General features: G+C 42.3%; 1 protein-coding gene across 1 annotated transcript in view; it reads left to right on the top strand.

Annotated features, from left to right (window-relative positions):
- The window catches only part of OSBPL1A (oxysterol binding protein like 1A), a 76,641-nt gene extending 66,782 nt beyond the window's left edge, over positions 1–9,859 (top strand). Inside the window, exons 25-28 of the mRNA XM_085052706.1 lie at positions 2,234–2,350; positions 3,123–3,246; positions 4,948–5,038; positions 8,691–9,859. Of these exons, the coding sequence (XP_084908832.1) occupies positions 2,234–2,350; positions 3,123–3,246; positions 4,948–5,038; positions 8,691–8,793 (435 nt within the window). The 3' untranslated portion in view covers positions 8,794–9,859. The remainder of the gene's footprint in view (positions 1–2,233; positions 2,351–3,122; positions 3,247–4,947; positions 5,039–8,690) is intronic.
- Positions 9,860–18,101: the final 8,242 nt, after the last annotated feature.

The following is an 18,101-nucleotide window of genomic DNA, read 5'->3' as shown; positions in this document are numbered from 1 at the left end:
TTGCATAAAGCTAAAGCTGCAGTGTTGCTCTGACTCTAGAGAAATGTTTTTCCTACTTAATTAGCAGAACTCTTTCTATTAGAAAGAAGAAAGTAGAAAACTGAAGGTTTTGTAGTGCTAGATGTGAAGCAGGCAGTCTATGTTGAGTTTGTATTCCCACTGCCTCTTGTGTCTGAGGAGCTGATATTTTCCATGTTTTTGGAGCATTCAGGTGAGCCAAGTCTCACGTATAATGTCTGGATGTGGTTTGTCCCTTCATGGTAGTGAAGGATTCATTCAGGCACGAAAGTCCATGGCTTTTTAAACTTCTGATTAGAAGTTTTCCACCAGTTACTTCATGCTGCATTGCTACTAATCAAGAAATGCTTCTGCCTCCCTTGAGGGAACTTGCTCAGATGAGAATCCTTTCGCAACTTAGCGCAGATTTTCCCCTGAATCCCTTTACTTATAGGAATAAAACTTCAAGGAAAAATAATTTTTCAGGGAACTAGACAAGCCTTCATGTGTGCAAAGGCGATATTTTACTAACATCAGAAGAGTTAGAGTAGACCTGCAGGTAGACTAGGGTGGTTCTGCTTTGAATGGAGTGTTTTTTAATCAAGATGAAGCCTTTTGTGCTGACTTTTCAGTGCAAATACATGGAAGAGAGTAATGCGAGCTACAGCATCTGCCCTCACATGTGCCTCATTTACAGACACCTCATTTACAGAGGTCTTGCTTTGGCAGGTCTGTTAACTATCCTCACAGCAATATTGATAAAATATTGACAATATTGACAGCAATATTGACAAAATAATGACAACATTATGCTGTTTTAAGGTCTTCTATCCAACAAGGCAGAAATTGCATTGTGTACTGTAGCCTTTCTGTAAAAGCTTGGAGTTTGACAGTCTGATACTGAATTGTCTTTGTTTTGATACAAGGATAACTGTTGTGTTCTGCTTCAAATTCCCAGTTTCTGAAGGATTGATTTAAAGATCAGAATGATAGGTTGCCAGCACAGTTCAGATGTAGTCAACTAAAAACATTCTTTGTCTGAGAGCTGAGGGGCTGAACCTGGTCTGCGCATTGTTCTGCTGACTGTTCATTATTAAAAGCACAGTGAAGGGCTCCTCAGTGAAGCAGAATCTTACTACTACTGATTTTCTTGGGAGGGTAACACGTGAATCATGTCAGAGGGCAACTGAGTGAACATTGGGTACTGGATGTTTTCGGTGATATCTGAAGCAAACCATGGGAGAGCAAAGCTTATTAGCAGCAGGATTAAAGCTGCTGGCCTGTAGCCAAAGTATTTAAAGCATTAATTGCCCTTAAGTTTGGCTTTAATCTCTGATGATCTCTGAAACGTGCTGCTGTTTTTAGCTGTGATTGTGACATCAGGTTTTCTTGGGAGAGCCTTACTCATTGTCCAGCTTGGCTTTAGTTCGATTTTCCAACATCCGCTTCTGTGGTGGAATTAATGTCAGCAGCATCACAGCCTAGCTGCTTTAAAGCTGTGTGTAAAACAGGGAATGGCTTAGAACCAGTTCAGGTCACATCTACACTGTGATCACCAGTTACTCTCTACTGCCCCAGTAACCCTCTGTGGAGTTTTTTCCTTTCTGGGAAAAGCATTTCACAGTCCTGTGGCTACAGCAGCCTCAGGCCCGTACATGTCAGCCTTCATACCTGTCCCAGAAGATGTAGCTAATTTAGGATATTCATTTCACATTTGCAGTTTACCATTTCAGTAGTGCAGTGGTTAATGGAAAGAAGGTTCCTCTGGGCACAGAGCAGTAAGAAGGGTTTTCTGTTGTGCACAAACTGGGCAGCATCTGCGTTATGTGCTGGCGTTTCTTTGTTGTGGAAGGATGAGGAATGTGACTTCTATTCTTCACCTTTAATGAAGCAGTAATGCAGTCAAGTATCAGGCATGAAAATGCTTGTACTTGAGGAAACAGGACATCTCTGAGGTGGAAAAATTGACATTTTTCAACGCTTGAACATCTAGCTTACATCTACAAAGATGTTGATGCAAGCAACTTGGTAGTGTTCTACTGGGAGAGAATTGGGAGTATGTGTGCTATGTTAATGCCTCAATCCTTGTTGACAAGCATCCAGAAAAGTTTTTTTGCTGAAATTATTCACCTTTGATCAAGGAAATAATTTTCTGTAAGTTCCAGTATTGGAATGATCAGGTGTAAATGATTTGTGACTTCAAAGAACTACTCTTTTCTTTGTGTGCTGCCTTTAGGTGGGCAATACTGAGGAATCCGATGAGATGCCATTGCCAGACTCTGAGAGTGTGTATGTTATTCCTGGAAGTGTTTTGCTATGGAAGATAACTCCAAGACCTCCAAATTCAGCACAGGTCAGCTATGCTTCTCCTTATTGAAAGTGTGTGCTATCCTGTTACTCTGTATGGTTTACACAAGGCACATCCATTTGTTTTCTTTGTCATTAGCAAGTCTGGATTTTCCTGTTTATTGCAACAAGCCTCCCCACCACAACTGTAACTTTAAAATGTGTGGTTGGAAGGATAACTGCCACAGGCATGAATCTAGAATTACTGGAATTTCTCTGAAAAATAGGATGCTTCATGTAGATAGTGGCATGGGGTGTTTCCCCATCTCTTCTCTCCACCCTGCTTTCCCCACTGAGGCACCAGCCTGGTAAGAAATCTCACTGAAGGGCTTTATTAGATGCCAGACACTTCCAAAGACAGACCTGCGTGGCACAAGTTGTGTGTGAAGGGACGTGAAGCTGGAGAACCATTATGCTGAATACAAGGGTATTATGTGCAACTGAGAAGACAAAGAATTGGCACAGAAAAGATGCCCTCTCTGCATTAATCAAGGGGGAAATCTTTCTACAGAGATACAGAAAATACCAGCAGGACTGGAAAAAGAAGATAAGAGAGAAATAGTGCACTGAGTAATTGGATGCTGGCCTCCTTAAACACCAAGGATCACCTGCACTGCCTGACAGTGCAGTTTTGCTGGTATCTTGAGCAGTCCTATATTGAGTGATTAAATAATACAAGAGCACTTGGATGTTTGTTTTAGACAGTAGTTTCCTTCTGTATTAAGACAACAGCTAGAGGCATCGTAAAGTCACCTTTTATCTTCGTCTCTGAATTTCAGATGTATAATTTTACAAGCTTTGCTATGGCTTTGAATGAGCTGGACAAAGAAATGGAGAGTGTCATTCCTAAAACTGACTGCCGGCTACGACCAGATATCAGAGCTATGGAAAATGGAGAAATAGGTAACTTCACTTATGGGCAAAGGCTGTTTTTATTTCTTCTTAAAACTGGGGGACTGGAAAAAAAGTTGTTACATGAACAGCTAGTGTAAGTAGCTATCCATGCATTCCTCTATGATGCCTGGCAGCAACTCTTTAACACAACCTTCTGCAGATTGTGTTGAGCTCCTGGTGAAAGGTGTCACCCACCTGTACAGAGGATGCTTGGGATGGAGTTAGTCTTCGTAGCTGCCCATATCTGCTGCTGTGGTTTAGATTGGTGAGCAAAGCAGTGTTGATAAACAGTATCTGCACAGTGTTAAGGAAATATTTCTGAACTTTTCAGTTCATCTGTTTCCATCAGCCTGATGCAGAGGGAGTGTTTTGATGTGCCAGTTCTGAGAAATGCAGTCAAAACTATTTAAATGAAACTGCAGTGCTAAATCATACACTTGATTCAAAATTATACTTCACTGGGAGTTGAACACTTCTGCTGTCCTAGCATACTGAATTAGAAATACATAATGAGACTTCCAGTAAGTAGAAGTTGTGTGCTTTTTAGAATATTAAAGCAGGATGGCCAGCTTTGCAGACTAAAAACATAGGGTCTCTTGCTTTCTCTGGATTGCTAATTGATTGGGGTGTCATGAAACCCTGATTCCATTTCATATGTATAACAGGGCAACAACTGTGACTACTTCTGATAAATAGTCTGAGATCTAGCAATGAAAACCAGTATCACAGTGCAATACAATGCAGTTGTGCACTTTTGTTTTTTTTCTCAGAAGTTGATAATCATTTCTTTGAGGCATTTAAAAAAGCAGATCAGTGAATTCCCACAGCCACTCTGTCCTGCCTGGACAACTCTTCTGTGGGCAAGAGGATGGATATATTTGGTTCTGAGCATCCCCAGTGATTTGTGTGTTTAAATTTAAATTGCAAATAACTATGCTGTTAGCAACAGACTATATTCCTTCATGATATACTAGTGGCATGAAGCTTGTATAGGAGGTAGTAATACACAGTGAGTTAGTAGCTGACAGAGAATGGCTGATAGAAATAGTTAAGGAAATAATTCTTGGAATGTGTATGTGTGAAATGCTTTTTGAGGATTCAGGTATGAGATTGACTTCCATCTAATATGCTTCTGAGTCTGACTTACTCCTCAGACCTTCTGATCATCCTTCCTGCCAAAGAGAAGAACTGTTCTGCTTGTTTGGGATGCTACATTAGTGCACTAACAAAAAAAGTGAAGGGATGCTGCAGAAAGACAATTCTTTGTGGTTTGGAAATGAATATTCTAAATCTCTGGTGATGAGGAACTAGACCCCAGTAGCAACTTAACCCAAAATTCAACAAGAAGCAGGTGGCCAGACTTCTGAAATAAATCCAGTATATCTTCAGTTTCCCTACTGAAATAAATTCTACGTATGCTGCCTCCCTTAGCTCACATTTGCTGTCACATAGATACCTTTCCAGGGTCCTCAGGCCATGGATAAATATATATTTAGCAGTCTTAAAGACTAGGATGCCACTGGCTGATCCTGTGGCCTGGCTTCACTCTTAGACTAAACCAGTAGCCTTCAGTGTTATGTGGAAGGCTTTTTAACTGGACAATTTCTACTACTTCCCTTTTTATTTTCTGGGTCAGATGAAGTAATGTCCCTGTCTTTTATATTATGCTTTAACATCTTCTGTATTTTTGTATATTTTTATTCCTTCAAGATCTGGCTAGTGAAGAAAAGAAGAGGCTAGAAGAAAAACAGAGGACTGCCCGCAAAAATCGTTCAAAGTCAGAGGAAGACTGGAAGACGAGGTCGGTACCTCTGTGTGTGTGTGTGTAGTTATGTAAAGGCTTTGAACATTCAGGTTAAGTGACAGTCTCCACTGGTGACATGCAGTGAGTGTTGTGTCAGAATGAAGAGCAGACAGACAGCAGCAGGTCTGGCAGTGCTGCTGTTGTGTTTGCAGATTCAGTCCTGGTGGGATTTAGCACTTCCAGAGGGAAGCGTCGGACTTGTTCTCGGTTCCTTCCCTCTCACTTGCACACCCATACCCAAATACAAGCTGTGTCATCTTCTCTGAGCACCTCTTGGTTCTGACACGAAAAAGATGTTGCCTCTGACGGCTGCTTTTAAGGACTGTGTTTGATGTTTAATTTATAATTGCCTCAAATTTGCATGCCTGGCCAAGCAGAGAAGGAAATGCTCCCCCCTTGTGATCTTGCCCATGACTTCTCAGCGCAGGGGCTCTGTGAATAATGATATTGCTGTGTTCTCATAGTTTATCACTCAGCTATCCAAGACACTGCCTTCTTGTGGAGGGGCCCCTAACTGCAAAAGGGAGAAGAGCTAAGGGAAAAGTTAGCATACAAGGGATCTGCCAGGATGTTTTGGGGGTTTTTCTGGGTTTACTTTAAACTATGAGGGGTCAGCTGGGAGCTCTTACACACAAGCTAAGAAGAAACTGTGAAAACCTGACCAGATGAATCTGGTTTGAACAGACGAGGTCTGTTTAAAAGCATAGTAATAAACTGGCACTGTCTTCGCAGAAAAAAACCGAGTAGAGCTAAATTTTAAGTAAGAAAGGTTCCTCTCTTCTTGATTATTAATATACGCAGACACTGGATTAAATATCTTTAAAATGTTTGTAACTATAAATCACATTTTTCTTTTTTTTTTCTAATGAAGTCACCCATCATCCCAAAATCCCAGGTTTGAACATGTCTGCCTTTGTCTTTTCCCTGTGCCTGCTCTCCTGAAGTGTTTGGGTTTGTTTGCATAGAGTGATGGAGAATAAAATCTCTGTAAAGCTTCTAAGTGCTGGACAGCCTTGCACCTCTTGCTTCCTTTCCTGAATTCAGAGTGGCTCTAGCTCTCACCAGGTGTTTTCAAAGGACAGGATAGTTATATTGTGTTCTTCCAGGTTCCTGAAGTAGCTTAAATATAGCTCAAAGTGACTGAGGCTGGCATTGAAAATTGGGGAATTCCCATGGAGCTGTGGTTTTTCGGTTATGTAATTAGTGCAGACACCATTCACAAGGTTCTTCAACTGCTGTTGTGCAGATTCTGTAGACCTGTTCAGCACAAGTCTGGGATACCCTTCAGGAACTCTTTGCTTTCCAGGATGTTTCTAAAGCTTCAGCAGGAAATTCCTGGTGTCTGATCTCTTTTGTAGGAATACCAGGTGTGGCTACCTATAAAGGATGAACATTAAGTGTTAGGGAGAGTTGTGCTATGGGGGGAAGAAATGCATGCTGTGAAAAACTCTCCTACCTGTTCCCAGGTCATCTGTAGGTCTTATTCTGCAATGCATTATGAACTCAGACCTAAACTACTGCCATTTCCTTGCCACAGAAAAACAGATTTCTTGCTTTTACTAGTAGAATTCCTCCCTCCTAAGACAGTTCTCCAAAGTGCCGAGTGATATTTTTAATATTATTCTGAATCCACTTTGGAAGTGGACTGGGGTCTTGGTGTTTCTTAAGGTGAATAATGTTCAGCACTTAATATTTTAGATGCTGACCAGTAATCTTAAGTCTTGAATAAAAATACTGAATTCAGTTCCAAAATGCAGCAGCGGTCTGTTGATTTTGGTGAAATCTGTGCCATCTTTCCCATGTCACTGATTGGTTTAGGTCTTACATGTCTCTCAAACTTAGTTCTTCCCATTGCCTTTCCTCTTCCTGTTGAAGTAGGTGGACACTGGTGAAGGGGCACACTGTCCTGACCTGTGCAAGTTGAGGACACACTAGTGAGCTGTGGGGTGGTAGAATTCCTTAATCTGAGAGGTGAGGTCACTGTGTTTATAGCCCTGTCTCACAGCAAATATTTGGCTTTAGCTCTGGAATGAGCTGCTGTCACCAGTGAACTGGACACCTGAGCCCATCCATACACCTCTTACTTGGGAAGAGCTGACTCCTGTGTGGAGAAGCAGGAGGTACAGTGAGCTAAGTATAGTACTAGGGGTGAATGACTTCTGTTGACTTCAGTTCACTTAAACAGAACAGCAGGAGAAGCACTGGAGTGTTCACCTGTTCAGTTACTCCCAAGAAGGCAGCACAAGGCATTTCTTCCAACACATATCTCTCAAGTCCTTTGATCCAAGCAAAACTTGCCTGCTTTGTAACATAGCCCTGCAGTACTAGTGGCCTTTGTGCATTTGCCTTTTAAGGATCAAGTCATATTTGGTTTGAATGTGCTTTTTCTCTTCTGAAATCTTATGGTGCTGGAGGAGAAGACAGCAGAGTTAAACAGGCTGCCTTGCACACAGATGATTTACTTAAGTGAGTGTGGTCACTGCAGTGAGTCACAGAAAGAAACAACTGGCTTCTGTGGTCAGTGAGGAGGTGAAAGGAAACTGTGGAGCACATTAACCACAGAAGCAGCATCTACCAAGCTGGCTCGTGCCATAAATGTGGCTTGGCAAAATAAAGAAGGAAGTTAAAATGCTTGAGGTCTGGTACTGTGTGCTGTTGAGGCAGAAGATTGAGTAACTGGGCCGAACAGCAAGTGGTATTCACTGTGTGCTATATGATGCCTCATATCAGGCAGGAAGGGAGAAGAAAGGGAAGAAAGCAGGTGCTCAACTTCAGTGTTTCTATTAATAACCAGCTTAGTAAAAGCTTGCAGTAGCTCCATGCAGATGGAATCAGCTTTCTGGGCATTCATATGAGTCTCCCGCTGCCAACAGTGCAACACAACATAGTTCAATTGTAATAATCCAGGACTTTCCCTGCAGCCTGTCAGACATGTTTCATCTACACTCAGGGTAGCTGGCACACCTCTTCTGAGTTAACTGCTGGTCAGACTGGAAGGGAACAAATGCATAGGCAGTGGAAACAAGGAGAAGTCACCTGTAAAGAGTAGAGAGATAAGTTGTGTAGGGATGGGGTAAGGAACTTGGCAAGGGATGCAAAAAATAACACAAAGGGCTTCTTCACATTATGTTAACCAGAAAAGAAGGGCCAAGGAAGGTGATGATTTTTGAGGTGCTTTCCAACCCAGGTCACTGTATGATTCTATGATGAAGTGCATTGCAAAACAAGGCTTTAAAAACAAGAGGTAACCTAGATCCAGGGAAATAATGTTCTGGAGTTTTTTTCAGGACTGCAGTGCTTGTGGTGTTTACATGTCTTGCAAAAACTCTTACTGCTTGTGCATGCCAGAATGGTTGTTCACAACTGCTTTGAAGTAAAGCTGTACCTGTCTTTTTTTAGGTAATAATCATGGCAGCTTTAAATGGCAAAACATTGGTGTCAGTAATTCCACCTCAGAGATGTTTAAGCAGTGTAGCAAATGGGGAAATGTAGTCACTGAAGATGTCTTTAAACTGATTAATTTAAAACCAAGAGGACTCCTGCAATAATTATTTTGTGCAATAAACTGCTGAAGATGCAGCAAAGCAGTTCTGAACGTATACAAGTGGATGCTAATAGCTTCACTAACATGCTGTATGTTTCCTTGCAGATGGTTCCACCAAGGCCCCAATCCCCACACTGGTACACAGGACTGGCTTTACTCTGGCAACTACTGGGACAGAAACTACTTTAACTTGCCTGATATTTATTAAAATGCAGTAAGGAGCCTCTGACTGATACAAATAAGTCTTAATCCATTTTAATGTTTTCCCTTGTTCTACTTATCTCCTGAAAATACTGACATGTTATCAAACAGAATATTAAGCATCTCTGCAATAAATCTGGTGGTACATGATCTGCAGTCCTAAAGGTAGGGGAATAATTTCTCTGGCTGATGGTGGGTCCTGCATGGACAAAATCGCTGTGGTTTCAAGCTGCCCTGAGTACACCTATATTAGGTTGTGGTGTATGAGGAATAGAACACCTTCAGCTGTTCTGTGAATACTTTATTTTGTAGATAACATTGGCACAAGTAAAACTGGTTTTATTTATTGTGACATGGGAATGTTTAAAAAGCACACAAAGTAATTGCAATATTCTATTCTTAAATGAAGAAAAGGGTGTGTCACTTCTGTAAAGATGTAATTTTTCATAAAGTGACTTTTCTTTTACTAAAGTAATTCCCTTGAAGCCTGAGCTCTGCTCAGGAGATTCCAGAAGTGTTCCCATCTCTGAAGCAGTAATGCAGTTGTTTAAGCTGGTAACATTACTCAGAGGTTATTTATTCAATGTTTTGTGCAGTGTGTTTTGAATTTTGCTCTCCTGTTTTGCTACCAACCTTATGGTTTGAGGAATTAAGAGCCATTAAATATCTACAGATTTGATTTGAACTGCACACTAGTAACAGGTTTTAAAAGAATCTGTTTCATGCACTAGAAGTTCTGGTGCCCAGCACCACTGCAAGAACCTAATCAGTCCAGGAATGACCTGGTGGAACATGGCAGGGGGGACAGGACTGTGTCTGTACTGTGCAAACTCCCTGGGAGGAAGTCTTGTGCATTTCAAAGGTAGTACAGCACCTCAGTGAGGCCTCCTGTGCACAGCTGCTTTACCCCTTTTCAGTGGGGTGCATTCAATCTTAGTCTGTTTATATTGAACTGTGTACAGAGCTTCTAGAGGGCGAGCTGCTCTTTGTACAATATTTTAACTGCTGTCTGGAGGTTAGTGTTAATTGAATAATTTAATTGCTACTAAATAAAGGCTTCAAAACTTCTTGCATCTAGTCTAAAGTGAGTGATGTTCAACAGTGCTGGCCCCTTCTGAGCAAGCCTAGTCCAAAACCTGCTTCAATGATGGGTTTTGGTAGTGTTTCCCTGTGCTCCAGGGACCTATTTTCTCCCTTAGCAGGAGAAAGCAGTCTCCTAAGCAGTCTCCTTCTGGGGGGTGGAGAGGACTGGTGAACTGAGAGCTTCCATCAGCTTGAGCTTTATGAGCAGACTACTCAAACTGTTAGTAAGGCAATGAGATGCTTTCTATTTTTATTCTAGCCACTACTCGAATTACCCAGGTCCTGATGCTGAGACATATTTGCATAGATAAGGGGAAGTCTTTTCCTTGGCAGCCTTTCCTGTGAGGGCCCAGCTCTCACAGTGCCCTGCAGTTGCAGGAGTTTAATACCTGTTCTAGCTGTAGGAAGCCTCTACTCTGGCCAGCACTTCTTGAAATCTGTCTTAACTGCTGTGCAACTTCCAGGGGTGAGTCTGAGATCTGTAAAAGCAGCCTGGCTGTTGGGTTGGTGCAGATCACACAGCACTGAACACTCAGTGCTATGAAAAGCAAAGCATTTAGTTCCTGCCTGCCCGCCTTTTGTACACCTCGTCAACACAGTGAGAGGCTGGGTGGCTCCTCACTGGAACATCTCCAGCAGATGTGTCAGTGGGCAAAGTTCACACAAAGCTAACATTTGGGATGATCAACACTGAAATGTAGTTCTAATTGCTGGCTTTTTTTTTTGGGGGGGGCGCTTGAGCATTTGCTTAACATTAAGTGCTGCCCAAATGCACTCCAGGGGGAGGGTATCTTGAATATTACAGAAATATGTAATACTCTGAATATTACACAAATGCTGTAAATTCAGCTACAGGCAAAAAGATGTATATAAATGTGGGATTAAAAACTTTGTTTCTTAAGACTAAAACCAGAGCAGGACTAATGCTACTTGCAAAGAGTAGCACAGGTAGGCAGTGGGTTTTATAGGACAACTAGTTTAACCAATAATTTCAAACAGTATTTTATTTTGAAAAATGTTAAATTAAGCTTGTAGTAGCAAAATCCAAACAGTAGCATGTTCCTATGCAAGAAGCAAATTTGCTTCTTCAGGACCCTGCTCTGGGCGTGGGGTCTGATGTAACAGTAGCCTGTCCTTGCAGAACTTTAACTTTCTGCCAGAGCACTGACTATTGTGTGCTACTGCCAGCTGGTGACCATTTTGTTGTAGACATCATATCAGCCAGAGGGATGGCAACTGGGAAAACAGTTTGTGCATGGCTTTTATCTGCAGTAGAACCAGGGCTTGGTGATTTCTCATCAGGTGGCCTGGCACCTGGGAATGTAGTGGATCTCCTAGCACTGGCATCTGGCCATCCAAAGATGGCATGGGTAGAAACAGGCTTCCAGAGCTGTGCATTCTGAACATCAGAGCCCCCTAGAACAAAAGGCAGAGCATTTCCCCATGTTGGTCTTTTCCCCTGGAAAGGCTGAGCATTGCCCAGGAATAAGGAACCCCACCTGCAGCAGGAGGAAGGCTTTGTGGTGATTTTTGACCTTGTCTCAAGTACGTTAGACAAGAGAAGGTCCCTACATTGCAATGTGGCAGTGGCTGCCCTGGCCACCTGAGGCTGTGGCTAAAAAGACAAATATAATTGTTGGAATCGGGAGCAGTGAGTTCCAGTCACATTGTATCCTCATGTCTTAAATAAACACACCTACACTTAGCAAAAACAAGCATGAGACAGAAGGGATCTGGGACAGTAAACACTGATTATGTGGGTGACAAACACCTGCAACCTAGAAAAAATAAAATGTTCATCATCAGAGCAGAGGCTCTTTTGACTGGTACGTCTAAAACTGAACTTTAATAAACTTGCCTAAAAGTTTGAGGTTTTTTACAAAAAGGCACTGCTAATTTATAAATCTACCTAAGCTCAACTCTTCTCTACAAAAGGCTCTGCTTTTCCAGGGAGAGTGGGGGCAGGACAGCTCCACCCTGGAGGGTTTCTCCAGCTGGGCACATGCCACCACAAGGCAGAGATGATGGTGGAGGCCTCACCCAGAAAGATGAGCATCAGCTCTCTTGCTCCTTGTGGAAGGATGACCAGTGTTTAGCCCACTCAATCCAGCTGCAGAAACTCACCAAGTCCACCAGAGGCAAACACCATCTTTTTTTTTCTAAGTGGGAAAACTTAGGTCTCTGCTGGAATAAATGATCTTTTAGGCAAGGACCATCAAAACTAAGGCTCCAACTAGTCACCCTCCTAAGCCAAAGTTTCCCAAAATTTCCCAACTTTCCCAAAATTCTTTTTCCAAAACTCATGGATTACACCTCAGGTCTCCAATACCTGCTTCAGAAAATACAGGTTTTCAGCAACATCACTCTTACCTGCCTCTTTGCCCTCAGGAGTACAGAGTCCTGCCCAGAGTGAGCCACATCTCTTGGAGTAGATGGCAGTGAAATCTAATACATGTACTGGGGCCAGGCAGAGAGTGTTGGTTCAGTAGTTTCTTAGAAGTTACCTCTAACCCTGCATTGCACTGACAGAAGTGATCATCCATTTACTTGCCACTGCTGAAGCTGTAGAGCTGGAAGCTGGAACAGGAAGATGATACAAATGCCCAAACTTTCTTACCTGACAAGATGAACTTGCTCAGCTGATTCCACTAGGGTTGTAGATTCCCTTCTCTCAGGATGGTAATTAAATCATTACCAGATGGCCCGAAGGTTGTAATACTTGAGGCCTGGCCTGATTTAATGGCTGCTTCATCTTTAACAGATAATCTGTTTGGTCTACAAAGGGAATTACTCTAGAAACTGCTCTACAAAAGATGGAACCTCCACATCCATAATCAGCTCATTCCAACACAGTGGTACACATCACTGGTTGACATAACTTTAGCTTCATTGTAGGAATGTACAACCTGTAATGGATCTTTAGGAGCAGGTGATGGTGGAGGTGAAAGGTGATGGTTCTTCCCACAAGGAGACTGAGAAAGCTTCAGCTACATCACTTGTTGAGACATCAGCCTGTCCATCTGGGGGCCCTGATTTTCCAACTACAGCAGACATTTGGAATTGGTGACCTTGGAGGTCTTTTCCAATGTTAACAATCCTATAACTAAACCTTTTACATTACGCACATCAGACAGGTCAGCTAAACAACCATGCCTCCTCTTTCCAACAACTCAGAACTCTGTATTCATACAAGCTATTTTAAATGCAGAGATGGTGACATTTTAGCTTCCTCAAGAATCTTGATTAGTTGAACTGACAAGTATCCAAGTGACGAACAGGGTAAGACATGAACAAGTTTTTGATACAGAGCAAAAAATGGGTTCGAGGGAAGAACACAAGAGACTGTGGGATGAAAACTGCATCCCATCCCATGGTTAATAAAACCCTCAGCACCAAAAAAAAAAAAAAAAACCAAAACAAACCCCAACCAATCAGTCTGGTTTCCAGCATGATTAGCAAGTGTTGGCCACAGGTACAAACTAAAAGATGGGAAATTTAGTTTAGACATTAGGAAGAAATGCTTTACTGGGAGGGGGTGGCTAGACACTGCAACAGGTTGCCCAAAGAGGCCATGGATGCCCCAGTCCTGGCAGTCATCAAAACCAGATTTGATAAGGCCTTGAACAACCAGGTCAAGTGGGAGGTGTTCCTGCCCATGGCAGCAGGGTTGGGACTACCTATCTCTGAGATCAATTCCAGCCCTTTAACATTCTGTAATTCTCTGTAAAACCAGCACAGTAACAGAAGAGAAGGCAAGTCTTCAATACATCATCACAGCTCAGCACTGAGCTGCTTTCTGAATGACATCAGAAATTATGAGAGACATTATTTAAAGCATTGCAGAGCTAAATCCTCTCTGAAAAAACATTATTCTGCCTGCCAGCCCAAGCTAAGTCAGACCCATTTATAACCTGTCACTATTGGGCAATGCCACAGAAAGGAATTGCTGCCTTGCAGCTTTAAATTCAGTTAGCTCCCCACTGGTACACAAGTGCCAAATCCCATGCTGGGAGGAGAGACTCAAGAGGAAACCTTGCTCCTAGCCCAGGCGCTGTGTCACTGCCTGTGTGCCTCCTGAATGGTCAGACAGGAACATTTCCTTAACACAGGCATTCAGATGACAATTTCTGAATTGCGCGGCCACTCACTCACCATATTTGAAAAGTCATAGCAGGTAAAGTCCCCAGTGACTGGAAAAAATGGAGTGTCACACCTATTTTTAAGAAAAGCTGATAAGGAGGACTGTGGGAGCCACCAACCAGCCAGCCTTACCTCTGTGCCTGGTAAGATCACAGTACAGATTCTCCTGGAAGACACATCAAAACATAAGGAAGACAGAGAGACGGTTAAAGACAGTCAGCACCAGCATGAGCTGGAGCTTCTCTAAGGGCAAGTTGTGCCTGACTGATCTAGTGGCTTTGGATGATGGAGTGACTGCTTTAATGGACAAGAGATGAGCTATGGATGTCATCCACCTGGACATCTGCAAGGTCTTTAACAGTCCCTTCCAACTTTCTGGCTGCTAAATTGGAGATACATGGGTTTGATGGGTAAGGAAGTGGCTAGATGGGTGGAAATCAGCAGTAAGTGGACCCTCAAGGGTCTGTACTGGGACCACAACTATTTGATCTCTTCAATGACAGCGGGATCAAGTAAGTTTGCAGATGACACCAAGCTGAGTGTGGTGCAGTTGATTTACAAGAGCAAAGGGATGCCATCCAAAGGGACCTCTGGACAGGTTTGAGGATTGGGCCCACACAAACCTCATGAAGTTCAGCCAAGGCCAAGTGCAAGGTCCTGCACCTGCCCATGGCATTCAGACATTCCCATGAGCTGCTGCCTTCTCTCCTTCCCATGCTACCATGAAATCTGCTTTCTGCCGCTGACTTGCCTAATGCACAACACAGGCAGAACCCTCCACAGGAACGGCCTTTCCCAAAATTCTTTTTCCTCACTAGCAGCCAAAGCAGATATTTCTCCCCAGCACAGGATGAAGGTAACTTTTCCCTCAGCCTCAGGTTGATGCCATCACACAATCTAATGCTGCAACCTGAAGAAAGCAGAAAGGATGGGGCCACATCCCACCCCTCTGCCAGCTGTGGTGGAGACCCATCACCTGCTTACAGCCTGGCCTTTTAGGACAGGTGACATATGAAACCCAAGGACTTTAAACCAACAAACTGCAAAATACAGCACCTGAGAAGCAATGTTCCTTGGTGGCCTCTGGCAGGGGCTCAAAGGATGCAGCTGGGAACTGTAACCTCCTCAGCCACAGCAGCTACACCCCAAGAGGAACAAGGTTTTTCCTTAATAATGGCTTCATTTGTACTACAGAACCTTGATTGCAAGGGCAAACCCTGAAACAAACCTCATCTGCCCCAGATGATAGAGGCTGGTGACATTTGCTTCTCAGCACACATTAGTAGCATGTCATTTTCTGTTCCAATAAAACAAGCACAAAAAAGGTCACCATGCAGTGCTGTATTTTTAAGGTTCCCACTGTGATTCAGAGGATCATGAAGACAGAAAGATCACAGGGACAAGATCAGGAGTCTGCTGAGGGATTAAAGCTTTTAATCACCAACATTGTTGCAGATCAGTCTTCATTATAGTTGGAAAACCATCATCTACCTTCCTGCTTTTGCATTCTTGGATGTCTACATGAATCTGAGGGGAATTCCAGCAGTTCTGAAGATTTAAAACTCATTGGTGTTAAAGCGTTTAGAAAATCTGCAAGAGCTTCTTTTAAAAAGTAACATACTTGTAGCAGAACTCTGCTAATACTGAATGACTTTCAAGTTCATTCACGGGAAAGTATGCTAATGGTAAACTCACCACAAAATGCTTCTTGAATCCTTAGTAATTTCTCAAGAAAACTTCTCATATTATCTCTTCAGTCCTGGAGAGTGACAAGACAGATGATAATATTTAAAACATTAAACATTAATGTGTTATGTCTTGTGAAACTAGGAAGAACAGCTTTTCTATAGAAAGACTATTTCAAGAATATATATATGAGAAGTAGAAAATGCATCATTTTTGGAGTATGGGTAGCAATCCAAAATCTAGATTTCTGTACTGAGAGCATATGGAAGCAACAGGTCTTCATAAGGGCATTGCACATACCTGTGTGCCAATGTAGCCATGAGGTTACTTCAAAACCATCCTCAATGAATACAGAGCAGAGGAGAACTTGTACATTTGCTTCTTTGGAAAACTTTCAGAACTCCTGGGCTGCAAAGCTCCCCACAGCAAAAGCTTTAAAGATGCTTAAGTACAGATGTCATAAACCACTAAAAAATATCAGAGGTAATAGAAGTATAAACCTCCATAAGTATATAAAAAGGCTGCAGGACATAACATAAAATAATGTCTGTCTGAAACTGAAGAGCAGCTATAGGGAAAAATATGTCTGGAAACCAATTTGCTATGCTGGGGCTTGAATGCTGTTTTTGGAAGCCATTGAGAGCAATGTACCAGGTACTTTATTAGCACACATCACCCTTTGTCCCCAAAGGGAAGGGCCTGTCAGCCCTCAAGCAGCCTGCCCAATTGAGGTCATCACCTTGTCCTACCACTTTTTGCCCCTTTGCAGAAGTAACAGCCTCCAGACAATACTGAAATCTTACACTGGACAGAAGTTCAGCAAATCAAGGTCCCAGATTAACCTTATTTTTCTACCAAAAAAGGGATCAGGTCATTCATTAACTGGGAAGAAGTTTATGTCCCAGCAGTACAACTATCTTTTCAGTACAGTAAACCTACTGATTTTAGTGAAATGTCTTTGTCAGAATTTGCCAAGCAAAATAATTTTTCTAATAATCTCTTTGTCCCTCCTTTCTCGAATCTTCAACTCATTTTTTTTCTCTTAACCTCTTCCCCTCTGCCCACCTGAGCATCTCCTCTAGGTAAGCACAGCTTGCCAGAAATGACTGAAAAACACTGACCAACAGCCAGTCCTGCTGAGCTTAACAGATTACTTGACTGGAACACCTATCTTGGAATAGGTTACATCAAAAGATAAGCAGCATTTTGGAAAAAGCAGCAATGGAAATATTAGGGCAAACAGTAAGACAGCTGCAGAAGAACTCCCCATGGCTGACACAGACTGGTGGTTGAAACAGGGGGCCAAGTAGGCAATGAAAACCTTGGGCACAAAGGGGTTCTGAGCAGAAGCAGGGAAACAACTTTAATATGCACCTATCCTATGCTGGGTCCAGCTGTGAGGTCCAAACACACATCAAAAAAAGGGTCAGAAATAGAAATAATACAGCATTGAATTCTGGAAAGGCTGCCTCAAGTTAAATTTCTTACCATCTGGTGGGAAATGGGTGGGGTGGGGAAGAGGCCTGGTGAGCAGGAACAACACTTTTCACCATCTCCCAACGATGGCACACTTTTATAATTTTAAATGAACAAGTCTATTACTCCTAAATTTCAGTCGCCTTTATGCTCTAGGCTGCCTGCAAAGCTTCTGGCAGATGCCACTGGCTGCCCAATTGCCTTAAAAAGACAGATAAGCATAAATTGACTTCTTAAAGATTAGCTTTAACAATACTTGTTTGGGATTGCATAACATTAACTTCTTATAAAAGTGCTTCCTACCACTGTTGGTGTTTCACGACGATGACTGGAAAGGGAAGCTGGAGTGCTGTAGAGGCTACTCTACTTTCACCCCACTTTGATCAGTCCTACACCAACCTAACACCTGCTCCTGTTCAGACTTCCAGCAGGTACAGAGCAATTCTTAAACACAAGTATAATCAATAGCTGGAAAGACAATCACACTGTTTTAAACTAAAAAGCAATTCATTTGGGGAATTTTATTTAGGAACAAAGCATAACTAGAATATGAAACAAGCATTCAAAGTCAGAGAAGAAATTAAAGTGCTTGCTTTGGAATAAATTAGAAACACTTTTCAAAGGTATAGAAATACAACAAATACAATTGTATGTGGTTCTTTTTCTTCAATGAAGAACAAGTGAATTTGATGTCTTAAAAAATACCTTAAGCCTTGTTCACTCTATGGTTGAGCTCAACATGACATGTAATTCACTTGCTAATCCAGGAGACTGTAATTACACTGGAAGAACAAAGGCTAGAGGTAATTGCTGACTAGACAACTTTGTTACAGAGTCACTTGACATCCCAAAGTTTTCCCAATACGTGGTATCATCTTGTTCAGGAGGCCACCAATTAGAGGTCAAACTCAAGAAGCAAAGGAACAAAAC

This window comes from Lichenostomus cassidix, chromosome 2 (genome assembly GCF_008360975.1).
Source record: "Lichenostomus cassidix isolate B80296 chromosome 2, HeHo_3.0, whole genome shotgun sequence".
Lineage (NCBI taxonomy): Eukaryota > Metazoa > Chordata > Aves > Passeriformes > Meliphagidae > Lichenostomus > Lichenostomus cassidix.
The sequence above is the reverse complement of the archived record's forward strand: the minus strand, read 5'-3'. Positions and strand labels throughout refer to the sequence as shown.